The 14677-nt window shown below is 32.0% G+C and overlaps 1 protein-coding gene across 2 annotated transcripts; it reads left to right on the top strand.

The window, feature by feature from the left end:
* Nucleotides 1-4976: 4976 nt before the first annotated feature.
* LOC111783836 ((+)-gamma-cadinene synthase-like) lies at nucleotides 4977-7644 on the top strand. 2 transcript variants are annotated; one of them, XM_087117619.1, is made up of 7 exons: nucleotides 4977-5053; nucleotides 5223-5502; nucleotides 5679-6051; nucleotides 6208-6426; nucleotides 6709-6847; nucleotides 6930-7178; nucleotides 7278-7644. In XM_087117619.1, exons 1-7 carry the CDS (start codon nucleotides 4997-4999, stop codon nucleotides 7569-7571), a joined length of 1611 nt encoding a protein of 536 aa, XP_086973745.1. In that variant the 5' UTR covers nucleotides 4977-4996; the 3' UTR covers nucleotides 7572-7644. The 2 variants fall into 2 exon arrangements, with proteins under 2 accessions (XP_086973745.1, XP_023520451.2); XM_023664683.2 differs by having other exon boundaries at nucleotides 4978-5127.
* Nucleotides 7645-14677: the final 7033 nt, after the last annotated feature.

Here is a 14677-nt window from a genome sequence, read left to right as displayed (position 1 = left end):
GATTATCATATCAATCACCTAGAGCATTGTATACATAATCTAATCATGCGTGCATGTTTATTAGCAAGATATCCTATTGATCACCTAAAGCACTGAAATATTCAAGCAAACAAACAAGCAAACAGGCTAAATGAGGAGTCACAAGGAGCACACACGTCACACACGTCACCCCTTGTGCTCCACTAGCTTGAATGCATTTTCGCTGCTGCTAGTCGATGCATGTCTAGCCCTTATTCTTCGATTTCCTGTGTTTCCCCCATAATTTCTTAGTTTTTGCATTCCAAACTATTTTATTTTCGTATCTCTTAATTATTAACTAGAAACGATTTACTTCCTTTGCAAGAAATGTAGACCTCATATACAGCAAGCCAAAAGTAAATTTTACATAATTTTTAGCTAACCACAAACCGTAATAAACACATTGAAACTTAAAAAAAAAAATCATTCTTACGGAAACTTGAGGTGTCTCGAAACTCCGATTTTTCCCTCAATTTTTGGCCAAGTTTCAACATGCAATCTAGGAGGATCCTTTTCTAGTTGAACTGATGATGATAAATGTTAGGTGTAACACAATTGACAATATAATACATGATGTTACAAGATATGTTTATGATATGATATATGTATATTATGACACGATGCATGAAATGAATGACATGCGATAAGATGTGATGACATGATGCACAACCCAGGAAAGATATGATGAAAATGATATGATATAATATAAAGGAAAAATGATTATCTTACATGATAATAAATGAAAATGTAGAGAGAAATAAATGCATCCAAAGTAGGATCGAAACCAGAAAATTCATTGTTCTTTCAATGTAATTCAAATGATTTCGTCATGAAAATGACCTGAAATCCTCTAAAAAAACAACATATTAAAATTTCAAAACCTAATTCCAACTAAACCTCTTAGATCAAATTTTAAAATTCTTACTTCTCAATCATCCTTAATTTTTGATAGATTTGGATGATTCTCCAAATTGGCATTCTCAATTTTTTTTATGGCCAAAAGACTACTCCTCATGGTTGGATTAGATTACCCAGGACGGTTACCTCATTTTCTGAACTTTCTTTTCTCTCTGGTTGGAGTTCGAGTCTTACGGCTATCCTTCGAAAGTATATGATATAGTTGCTGTAACGACCCTAAATTTTTATATATCTAGAGTCGCCATTAACGTCTTATGCTCATCTATAATGCGGAAATATAATTCTTACATGAACATCATTTATAACGTAAACTTTGAAAAACGTTTAAAACAACTTCTCCTCCGGAAAACATAACCATGGTCTTCCGTGTTTAAATACAAAATACTAAAATAGTTTAAAACAAATACAAAATAGTTTAAAACAATGGAATGCAAAACAACCTATTCTAACTTAAAACTAAAAATTTAAATATGAGTGTACCCTATGCACGTGCCACAGTCTCTGCTCGCGATGCCGCCGTCCTCCGTACAAGTGCGCCTTGCCTTTACCTGAAAATGATGTGGCACACGGCCTGAGTATTTCAAAGAATACTCAGTAAGTGGCCCCACTGTAGGGGCCATGAAAATGCAAACACATGCAATCATAATTTAGGGACCTATCTCTAATCATCTTAGGGGTGACCTCCAGTCTCGGACAAATTGGATGTATAGTACTTCCCTACACACGACTCACACGTGCGAGTACGAATCCCCAAGGCGCTCGCACACCCCCTAGACCCTCTGGTCAAGCTAATCTGTAGCGACGTCCGGAGGTCAGCGGAACCCCATAGTGTCATGCACCTCATGAACACCCTCATCTGTGTGCATTCGCATCTGTGCGCATTCGCGTTCATCATACGGTGCGCGTCCGCACTCATAATCTCTAGAGGAAGTAGCCCTATGCTTATGAACATACAATATGCATGAGGTCCCTCTAAATCCATCATAATGTCTCTTCTGACATAACCCTCTAAATCCATCATAATGTCGCTTCTGACATAACCCTCTAGTCTTGTTTCTTTGTTACTTTAGGTAACACATACTCGTGGATATTTATATTTATACCATTTTCACGCTCTTAGGGTTGTGTCCTATGTCGATCTAACAACATGATGCAATATAGCACTCATCATCATATAGCATGCTCAATATGGAAAACATCATCATATTAAGGTAAACGTCACACAATCATCATACTCATCATATTGCCACAAAGTGCATCAAACCTATAAGTACGACATTCATCAAAATATATATACTGCGCACATCATCAAGTATCGTAACCCACACATCATCATAACTCATACATCATCATAACTCATATACCGTATTGTACAACATAGTTTATACATCATCATAACTCATACAATTTTTAGCCTATCTTATAGTAAGGCCACCTACCTGGTTGGCCTTAGCTGAAGTCTTCCTTAATTTATTTAACATAAGCTCCCATTCCTCGAGAACTACACCAAATGTTGGCAAGGTTTACTTCCTATTGCATCGTTCGTCACCTTTTGTTAGTATTTCACACTTTAATTAATAATCCAACTAACAGTGTGAAATACGACTCTAAACGGCCTCAATAAAAATCGAGTTTCATGTTTTCATTTTTTCTAAATTATATAGAATAATAAAATTTAAAACTTAAATTAAAGATATCTCAATATTATTAATATTTAAAGATAATTCAACCTTTAATGACAAATGTAATAATTTCTCATATCTTTCATTTTCCTTCTCTCACTCTATTTTTTCTATGTTATATTTTAATTCTGTTCACCCTATTTTCAAACGGTTCTAATTTTCTTTTCTTTCCTAAAATCTTCTCTTTTGTTTTTTCTCTTCTCTTTTCTTTTAACTCTAATTCTCTTAAGCGTTCAATTCTACTTCTATATTTAATTATTTTAAGCATTTAAATCTAATTTTTTTTAATTAGTTTTTTCTGACCAGTTTAATTCTATAATTCTTTTAAGCAATTTGAGTTTAATTCTACTCTCATATCTGGATCGTTTAATTCTCTAAATCGATTAATTTCAACCGTTTAATTTTATTCCCAGATTTTTTTTGCTTTACTATTTCCAAATCTAATCTTCCTCTCTATCATGTATTGTTTTTATTTTTATTTTTTATTATTTGATCTGTTTTCCCAATCTTCCTCTCTTTCTCGGTTTTTGATCTGTTTTCCCAATCTTCCTCTCTTTCTCGGTTTTTTTTTTCCTCTTTTCATCCTGTTGTCCAAATCTTAGTTTTATTTTTATTTTTTTTTTATTATTTGGAGATGTTTTCCAGATCTTCCTTTTTCCTATCTTTCTCTCTTCCTTATTTGAATATGTTTTACAGATCTTCCTTTTCCCTATCTTCCTCTCTTTCCTATCTATCTATTTTTTTTCTGACCAATTTTAATAGACTCTTGGATATATATATATATATATTTTTCTGACAAATTTTGATGGACTCTTGCTAGGATAGATAATTTCTAATTCAATCATTGCAAAAAATAATTTCTAAATTTCTAACTCAAATCTAAATAATTGCTAATATAGGTAAATGTGACTACTAACCTTTTCAAATGACATCTCTTTTCCTTTATCACCTACCATCTCTCCGTTCCTTCGAGATCTCTCCGTTCCTTCGAGATCTCTCCATTATTGTCTAACCATCTCTCCATTATATGCCTCTTTTCCTCGGGAAAATATTTTCTTTCTATTTCTTTGTTTGATGAATTATTGATACCTAACTAGGGAGGTATGCATTTTTTCCTCCAGAAAATATTTTATTTCTGTTTCTGTTTTGTTTGCTGAATTTTGCTGAATTATTGATACCCAATGAGAGAGGTATGTTAGGGGAGGGGCTGAGAGATTAAAGGAGGGGTGATCAGTTTTTTTTTTCTTCTCTATTTTGTTATTTTTATTTTAATATATATATCTATATATATATATATCTATATATATATATTAAACTTAACAGGGACTGTTATACAAGTGTATTCTAAAATTGAGAGGCTACATAGGACCGTTGGACTTAGACATATTTTGGTTCATTCTATTTTAGGTATATGTTTCTTTTGCTGTCCATTTTTATTTATGTCCAACCTAACTTTCATTTTCACCTAATACTCTTAAATGGTTTTAAAAGAAAATTATTATTGACTTTTTTTTTATTATGCATTAATTAGTAGCCATTTGTGGCTCAAATCTCTAAAAAAAAAAAAAAGAAAAAAAGAAAAAGCGACTTAGTGCAATTATCAAAGTCATTTAATTTATTTTTTCAATTAGTAACGATTCATGGCTCAAAACTAAAAAAAACTAATACATAAATTTGATCATGTTCTATAATTTAATTTAAAATTCAGAGGCGTTGATGCGAAAGAAAGTCTTTAGAGTGTCCTCTTCTTCTATGTATCTTTCTAATTACTCAAGTTATGGTTTGCTTTGTCCTAGACAACTTTTCCCTTTGTGTAAAATTATCTTCTTTTCATTTAAGTCTCAATTATTTATTAATGAATAATGGAGGTTTAAATATATGTTTTAAGTGGCAATAATTTGTTAATCAATAAAGTAGCTTTAAATATATATAATATTATATTGATATTGACATGTGCCGAAATATCATAGGCTAACTAGTTGAGAATGATGAAATATATATATATATATATTCCCTCTTATTTCCTATAAAATAGAATTTAAAATTTAATTAATACATGATAATCTTTTTCTCCTTTATAGTATTTTGAAGAAGAATAATTTTGCATAATACATTTTCAATTTATTTTAAATGTAATAGAGCTAAAATAATTATAAATTAGTAATAAAAGCTCTAAATTTAATGGTTTAGATTTTTAATTGAGTTCAACCGTAAAAGTTATAAATTTATCGGGTATGAATTGAATTGTTGCTTAAAAATATAATGCGATATTTATGTGATAAGAGTTGTTCAATACCCTAAAACTTCTATAAATATGTACTTTATATTCAATATTGTTCATCAATCCATTCAAATTTCTCCCTGGTGAAAGAGATAAAATGTCTTATCAAATTTCTCTCATTTCTGCTTCAACAAGAGTTCAAACACTTTTAAAGGTAAACGGCCTGTCGCAAAATATCATCCGAGCATATGGAAAGACCACTTTCTTTCACTAACATCTGATGCGTTGGTAAATTAATCTTTAGTGTTAATGAATTATACCATAATCATAATTATTTTAATTTTTTTTATTTAATTTATTTTTGTCTTTCTTTTCAATTTCAGAGTATAGATATAGAGATGGAGGAACAAGCTAAGCAGTTGAAAGTAGAAGTGAAAAAGATGCTAATGATTTCTAATAGAAATCTTTTGGAGAAGTTAAGTTTGGTTGATTCAATCCAACGGTTAGGCGTATCTTATCATTTTGAAAATGAGATTGATCAAGTCTTAGAAAAAATATATGCAAATTATAGAGACTTCATAAGTATTGATGGCGACGAGGATCTTCACATTGTCTCTCTTCTATTTCGATTGCTTAGACAACAAGGTTATAAAATTCCGTGTGGTGAGTTTATTCATATATATGTTACTCTTAAACTATTGTTTTATAATCATCTGCAACTCATGAGATACAAAAATTATATATCCCGACTTTGAAAACTATGGTAGGTAAACAAAGTTGTTTAAGAAGAAAATACTAAAGAACTAATAATTGTTTTTGTGCACATGAATTTGGAGCAGATATATTCACAAAATTTGTAGAAAGTAATGGAAAGTTCAAAGAATCACTAACGGAGGATGCTAGAGGAATTTTAAGTCTATATGAAGCGGCACATATGAGGGTGTATGGAGAAGATATCCTTGAGGAAGCGCTTGATTTTAGTGTCAAATATCTAAGAGATGTTACAACCGACTCAAACCCCAAATTTGCTGATGAAGTTCAAAGTGCCTTGAAATGGCCACTAAGAAAAACCCTTCCAAGACTAAAGGCAAGAGATTACGTAACAATGTATCAAGAAGATCCTTCCCATTCTCAATCTTTGCTTGCTTTTTCAAAATTGGATTTCAACGTTTTACAGAAACTTCATCGAAAGGAATTGAAAGAACTCACAAGGTTTATATTTATTTATATGCTTTTTATTCTGTTTAGAGTATTTTTTATTTTTATTTTTTTTCTAAACTAAATTTATCCTAATTTATCAACGTTTGTCAAAATTTCAAGTTTATAAAATAATGAAATTTAATGTATTGTCATCTTATTTACTTATAGGTGGTGGAAGGATTTGGAAGTCCCAACAAATTTTCCTTTTGCTAGAGATAGAATTGTTGAGAGCTACTTTTGGACAATGGGTGCATACTTTGAACCACATTTCGGTGTTGGAAGAAAAATTTTAACTAAAGTAATCGCCATTTCTTCAATTTTAGATGATATATATGATGCCTACGGAACATTTGAAGAACTCCAAGTTTTCACTACGGCAATCCAAAGGTTATTCGAATTAGTTACGGTTAATTATGATTTTAATTTTAAAGTTCAATTTATATGCTAATATAATAAACTTACTTATTTACCTTATGATTACATTTGAATTTTTTTTTAAAATTATTAATTTGGTTAGAAAAATAGATTTGAAAAATTGGTGTAAAAAGAATGATTTATTAAACATAGAAAATAGAAAATATAAAATACAAAAAGAAGTTTTTGCTTAAATCAAATCAAATTCAAAATTAAATTCGCTTTTTTATCTATGATAAGCTTACCGAATTGCAGGTGGGATAGAAGCATGGTTAACGTGCTCCCAAAATACATGAAACATTTTTATATAGCAATGTTAGATGTTTTCGAAGAAATAAGCAAAGAAATAGGCAAGGATGAAAGTTCACTCCACATTCGTACAGCAAGAGAAGGAGTAAACTTTCTTTTTCTTCTATTTTCTTTCCCTCCTTTCTATACATGTATATAAGAGTTCTCATTTTCATTTATTTTTACAGATAAAAAAGCTAGCTCAATCCTACTTTAAAGAAGCTAAATGGTTGAATAAAAAATACAAACCAAATTTTAATGAGTACATGGAATTGGCGCTATGTAGTACAGGGTATACCTTCATTATAAGCATTTCATTTCTTGGCATGGGTGACATAGTAACGAACGAGGTACTAGAATGGCTTTCTAGAAGACCTAAAATTGTTAAAGCCTCAGCCGTCATTTGTCGACTCATGGACGACGTCGTTTCCCACAAGGTATATATTGTTTACTATCCTTTAAAAGCAACACAAACAAAGTTAAATTTTTTTAAAAGTAAAGTACATTTACTTATAGTTATATGTTGTTCTTTTTAGTTTGAGCAAGAAAGGGAGCATGTTACTTCTGCAGTTGAATGTTACATGGAGCAATATGGTTGTTCAGAGGAAGAAGCTTGTGTTGAACTTCATAAACAAGTGGTTGATGCATGGAAGGACATAAATGAAGCATGTCTTTATCCAATCGATGTTCCAATGCGTATTCTTATGCGTGTGGTGAATCTTTCTAGAGTTATAAACGTGCTTTATTTGGACGAGGATGGATATACAAATGGAAGTGGTAGAACAAAACTTCTTATCGAATCTCTTCTTGTCAACTCAATACCTTGTTGAATATATTTAGCAACAAGAAGCTCTGTAAGACCTAAAATTTATGATAAAGTTAAAATGGATAAAACTTGTGTTTTCGGAATATAAAATTTACCTCATTCAATTGCTTTGGTACATTTAGTTTACATCATTCTCCTTTACGTTTTAGATTCTTTAATTTATATATTTTTATTAATGTTGTATTAGATTAAAATTGGCCAGAGTGCTTGCCAACAAATTTTTTTTTTTTTAAAAAAAACACAAAGATAAATAAAATAAAATTGATCCAGAATAACATAAACCGAATTAAAAAAACAGAGAGCACTGTGTGAATAGAATTAGAATAAAAAATAGAGAATAGAGTAAGAATGGAGAAGGATTCCCAATCTGATATAGTATTGACATTTGTTTATAATTTAAGTTTTACTACCAAACCCAATATAAACCATAAAAACATGAAACTTGATTTTTACTTCAATAATTAAGTTTATATTCAAAAGAGGTAAAGCCTCAATATAAGTGAGAACAAATTCGAAAGATGAAAACGAGTAAATTTGGAGCTAGATAGAACTTTGGCTAAGGCCAACTAAATAAATTGTTATACTATCGGCATAGTTAGAAATTTATGTTGTATGATGACACGTGCCCTGTGGTTCTACACGTGTCATATGCTTGATATGTTTGAAATGTTTATGAAATGATGTGATGCGTTTGACGAAATGTTTAAGATATGATATGTGAATGATATGATATATGTTATGGTACGATGCATTTGACGATATGTTTGAGATACGAGGGAATGATATATATATATATATATATATATATATATATATATATATATATATATATGTTATGATATGATAAGTGAATGATATGATATATATTATGGTACAATGCGTTTGACGATATGTTTAATATTTGATATGTGAATGATATATATGTTATGATATGATATGTGAATGATATGATATATGTTATGATACGATATGTTTGACGATATATTTGAGATATGATACATGAATGATATATAAATATGACTATGATATGTTATGTGAATGATATGATGTATGTTATCGTATGATACATTTGACGATACGACGCATATTGTGATATGCTTTATGATATGATACATATACGGTATGATATGATATGTTGGGAAACACGATATGCTTATGACATGATACACGTGACATGATAAGATGTATGATATGCATGACATGCAATAAGATGTTTTAACATGATACACAACTCGAAATTACATGAAAAAAGTTGTGATAATGATATGATACGAAGGAAAACACTAAAGGGGTTGTCATACATGATAATGAAAAAAGAAAAATGTTGGGATCTCATGCTTCATTGTGTGTCCATGCATAGGGGAATACCCCTTTTTTATGACGGTACGAACGCGTACGTTATGAGGTAGGAAAACGATCATTATGATTATCATAATGCTGCGACGGCCAAACAGGAAAACGATAATTATATTTTTCATAATGCTGCGACGGTCATGCAAGAAAACAATCATTATGTTAAGACTACCAATTCCATAAGAGAATGGTGAGTAATAAAGCCCAACGAATTTTAGAGTTGTGCTAGCAGTTTAGATTGATTGGTAAATCTATTGATCTAGGTTCTGTCTAAATCAGAGTTGGACCAATATTTCTAGTAGCGGTTAAGAAAAACTTTCCAAGTAAAGGACTTTTCTATTGAAACTAAACTGTTTTGTTTTCTGAAATATGGTTGGATGTGTATGCTATTATATGGATGTTGTTGTTTGTTGTCATACCTATTGATATGAAAATAATTATTTTGGGTCCACAATTGTGCATGTTACAATTTTTGAATAAATAAATGTGATAAGGGTTACACGTAGTGTGTTTCGGGTAACCAACCACTATTGGTCACTAAGGAGTGATCGGTAAAAAATATTTTAGGTGAGTAGATTAGGCGTTATGTATTACGTAATCAATCACTGAGGTACCTTGATCTTGATTTCGATTGATGAACTATATGTGACGAGTATCAACCACCAAGGTCTACTAGGGGAGAGACTTACTGAATATTTTCATACTCACCCTATACTTTTAAAATGATTTTTCAAGTAACGGCAAGATTGTAGCATGGGAGTTAGGAGTAGGGTGGAAAGAACAGGGACAACTTAGAGATTTATGACTTAATTTATTATTTATGGCTAACTAATTTTATTATTTTATGTTTTTTTCCGAACATCCTTAGTTTATGGGAACTCCAAAATTTTATAATGCTGCTGTTTTCTTTAATTACCTTATTGTGAAATTATTTGGTTAAATTGCATATTTTTAAATTATATAGAAAGGGATACCCGAGAATGTTTTTTATTATAAATTATGTTTAGCATGTTTGCATGTATTTTAAATTATAATTTTTTGTTGTTAAGTGAAAACTCCAACCGATGCATGTGAGGAAAGTCAAGTCGTTACATATACCAGAGTCACGAATTTCAGTTTTATATGTCACTTTATGTCAATTGGAGGTCATTTGTATCATGAACGGAAGGAAAATTATCATCGTGGCATTTTATGTAGTCTTGTCATATCACAATATGCATGTATTAAAATTTATTGAGTGTAGAAAGGGGCAAACCTGTAAATTGGTCGTCGATGGACTAGAGACTACACAGTTAGATAGTCCTAGTACAAGGACTCCTATTGGGTGTAGAAATGTGGGAACCCATAAACTGATCCTAGATAGACTTGGGACTACACGGGTAGGTATAACGACCCTAAATTTCCACATATCTAGAGTCGCCACTAACGTCTCATGCTCATCTATAATGCGGAAATATAACTCTTATATGAACATTATTTATAACGTAAACTTCGAAAAACATTTAAAACAACTTCTCTAGAAAGCACAACCATGGTCTTACGTGCTTAAATACAAAATACTAAAATTTAGAGAAAAAAAAAATACAAAATAATTTAAAACAATGAAATGCGAAACCACCTATTCTAACTTAAAACTAAGAATTTAAATATGAGTCAACCCTATGCACGTGCCACGTCTCTGCTCGTGATGCCGCAGTCCTCCGTACAAGTGCGCCTTGCCTTTACCTGAAAAATGATGTGGCACACGGCCTGAGTATTTCAAAGAATACTCAGTAAGTGGCCCCCCTATAGGGGCCATACAAATGGAAACACATGCAATCATAATTTAGGGACCTATCTCTAATCATCTTAGGGGTGGCCTCTAGTCTCGGACAAATTGGATATGTAGTACTTCCCTACACACGACTCACACGTGCGAGTGTGAATCCCCAGGGCGCTCGCTCACCCCTTGGACCCTCTGGTCAAGCTAATCTGTAGCGACGTCCGGAGGTCAGTGGAACCCCATAGTGTCATGCGCCTCATGAACACCCTCATCTGTGTGCATTCGCACCTGTGCGCATTCGCGCTCATCATACGGTGCGCGTCTGCACTCATCATCTCTAGGGGAAGTAGCCATATGCTTATGAACATACAATATGCATGAGGTCCCTCTAAATCTATCATAATGTCTCTTCTGACACAACCCTCTAGTCTCATCTCTTTGTTACTCTAGGTAACACATACTCGTGGATATTTATATTAATATCATTTTCACGCTCTTAGGGTTGTGTCCTATATCGATATAACGACATGATGTAATATGGCACTCATCATCATATAGCATGCTAAATATGGAAAACATCATCATATTAAGGTAAACGTCACGCAATCATCATAACGTCACGCAATCATCATACTCATCATATTGTCACAAAGTGCATCAAACATATCAAGTACGTCGTTCATCAAAATATATATATACTGCGCACAACATCAAGTATCGTAACCCACACATCATCATAACTCATACATCATGATAACTCATAAGCTGCATCGTACGATATAGTTCATACATCATCATAACTCATACAATTTTCAGCCTATCCGATAGTAAGACCACTTACCTGATTAGCTTATACGGGTGTCACCAATTTATCCTTAATGAAAGTTTTATTTTTCCCTTTGTATCTAAGCCAACCTATAAGAATCCATGACATCAATTTCATGTTCAATTCTCTAACTCTTACCATGGTTCATGTGCTAAACTTCATGCGAGCATTAAAGACTTTGCATAGATAAAGTCTTGGAACGTTATAATATACATATTATACATATATATTCTATTTATATTAATATTTCATTTTCTATTTTTTTTTTTTATTTTGAGTGACTACTTTCTTGTGTTTTGATATTGTGTTTGTACCCCTTTTCTCTCCATTTTTGTTCAAAAACATATTCTTGACCAATTTTTAATTCATTCTTACTTACTTAGATTATTGGTCAATTTTGATGATTCTTACTCCCAACTCTTCTTTTATTTTTTTCTTTCTCTGTAGTTTTTCTTTTGACGTTGTATTTTGACATTCTCTTTATTTTCTATTTAGTTCTTTCCTGCCTTCTTTATTATTTTTTTTCTCTCTGTCTTCTCTGTATTTTCTCTTTTTAGTTCTTTCCTTCTCTTCTCTTTATTTATTTTTTTTTCTTTCCTTCCTTTTTTATTTTGTTTACAGTATTTGGCCTCCTATCTATATATATATACATCTTTTGTTGTTGTCTTTTCTTTTGATTTTGTTAAGAGTGTTCTTGCCTCCTCTCTAGTCTTCTCTTTGTATTTTTTTTATTCTAATTAATTCTCCCTCCCAAATCTTATCTTATCTGTATTTTCTTTTTTTTCTTCCTTTAATTGGTTAACCTCTAAAATTCACAAATATCACAGATAAAATTTCTTTCCAAATCTTTCAAAATCTTTCCTCTTTCCTCCTTATTTTCCTGTTAATTTTTTTTTTTCCGATTCTTCTCGTTAATTTTTTTTTTCCAATTCTTCTCTCTTCCTCTCTGTTCTTTTCTCTTTTCCTCTCTGTTTTGTATTTACTTCCTATCTTCCATTTTTCTATCTGTTCTATTTTTTTTATTGTGTTGACAAATATTTGCCTCATTTATTCTAGTTATTTTCTACCACCTAACATCATAACCAAAAATCTAAATGACTGGTCAAGTGAACAAGAGATCTAATTCGGAATAATTAGACAAAGGAAAAGAAAATTCGATTCTTACTGATTTCTTATAAGATAAATGAAAAGAGATCTGAAATATGACTTACCGTAATAACACAAATATGACTTACCGTAATAACACAAACATGACTTACCGTAATAACTGTAATAGCAAAATAATAATAATAATAATAATAATAATAAATAAACAAAAAAAATTTCCCATTTCAGATTTGGGAAAAAGTAAAATGGCGTTTCAACAAGTATAAGATGCGGATCTACCTGGAGAGATCTACTGTAAAAGCTTATCTGAGATTTCCTTTTTCCTTGCTTAGAAGTTATAGGAAATAAGGTTAGAATCAATAAAATTTTAGTTGGCAGATTCATAAATGGGTAAGATAGTAGCCAAACAATGATCAAAATTGCCAACAATATCTGTTTACAGAATGAAAATAAATATGAATTAGAGGAATATCTTATTTACAAAATTGAATATGATGAAAATAAATTTAGAATCAGAGGAATATCTTATTTATAGAATTGAAAATGTTTACCGAACTGAAAATCTATTTACGGAAGAAAAATAATTACAAAGAGTGAGGAGGGAAGATTTGTTGAACAGAATTTAAAAATAAAACATGAAATATCAAAAGTCATGAAACTCCATTAAATTTTTAACAGTAAATATCAGAATTTAAATTAGAGAAATAATTTTAGAGGGTTCAAACTTGAAACTGATGTCATGGGCTCACATAGGTTGACTTGGATTTCAAAGGATGGAATCGAACTTTCATTAAGGATATATACATGACAATGACTTAAGCTAACCAGGTAAGTAGTTCACCCATCGTAGGTTACGCGTTAATTGCTATTTGTTGGCACGTGCCCGTGGATTCGCACGTGTCATTAAATTGTATGCTAGTTGGTTGTGCTTAAGTACGTAATCATGTGAACGTGGATGTATGCTATGCATGCTTCTTAGTTTGATGCGATATGTTATGTGTAACGATCCTAAATTTTACATATTTAATCTAAGGTCATTACTATACCTTGAAATGAGGAATATACATTAAATGGGCCCTATTCATAAATGCGACTTACACTTGCCTCTTATTACCTCGTGAAAGAGAAAATGATTACAAGGGAAAGAAAGGAAAAGAACATTATTGAAATAAAGGAAAATGAACAAAACCGAAATGAATGTCTTATACTACCCTATGGTTTATTATGCAAATACAATTCAACCTATATGAACCTATACTAATGTTGCAAACCGAATTCAACCTAGACTATGAAATGGAAAAAAAAAAAATAACTACCCTATGCATGTGCCACGGTCCCGGGGTGTACGATGCCGCCGTCGATGTCACATGGGTGCCTTGCCCTTATCTGAAAAAGTAAAGTAGCACGAGGCTTGAGTATTTCTAGAATACTTAGTAAGTGACCCCCTATCGGGGTTATGCAACAATCACACACAATGAAATGATGGGACCTATCGTTTCGGTTCATTTCGTTTTCCCTACGGTGCTGTCCTAACAGGTAATTGTGGGCGTGTACCATATACTCTATACACAGCCCATACGTGCGAGTATGGGCTCACCAGCTAGTTCGCACACCGCTGGGCCACTTTCCTTATCAAGTGGGCATACTCTGGGAGCCCCTTATGTTGGGACTCGTTAAAACTAGTAACCGTCACGGCAGCGCTATGCAAAACATAACGATCGTTGCCCTGCCATTGGATGTACGCGTCCGTACCCTCGTGATGGGATAGGGGTATCCCCCAGATGCATGAACACACAATATGCATGAGGTCCCCACTAGTCTTACATTTAACATTAATGAACTTAACCCCTTGTCACGTTTCATGCTTACATGTCATTCTCATTTTCATTTCTTTACGTATCATACATATTCCTATCGGGGTTATGTTTCCATGCAGTTTACCGTATTTCATGTCATACAATTCATGCTGTTTACATTCAAATATTCTATACAATCATGCCATAATTATTCAGAACCACATATCGTCGCATGCATATCATATCACATCAAACAAAGCAGCATA

The sequence above is a fragment of the Cucurbita pepo genome, chromosome 14 (assembly GCF_057944985.1).
Source record: "Cucurbita pepo subsp. pepo isolate OVF chromosome 14, ASM5794498v1, whole genome shotgun sequence".
Taxonomy (NCBI): domain Eukaryota; kingdom Viridiplantae; phylum Streptophyta; class Magnoliopsida; order Cucurbitales; family Cucurbitaceae; genus Cucurbita; species Cucurbita pepo.
The sequence above is the reverse complement of the archived record's forward strand: the minus strand, read 5'-3'. Positions and strand labels throughout refer to the sequence as shown.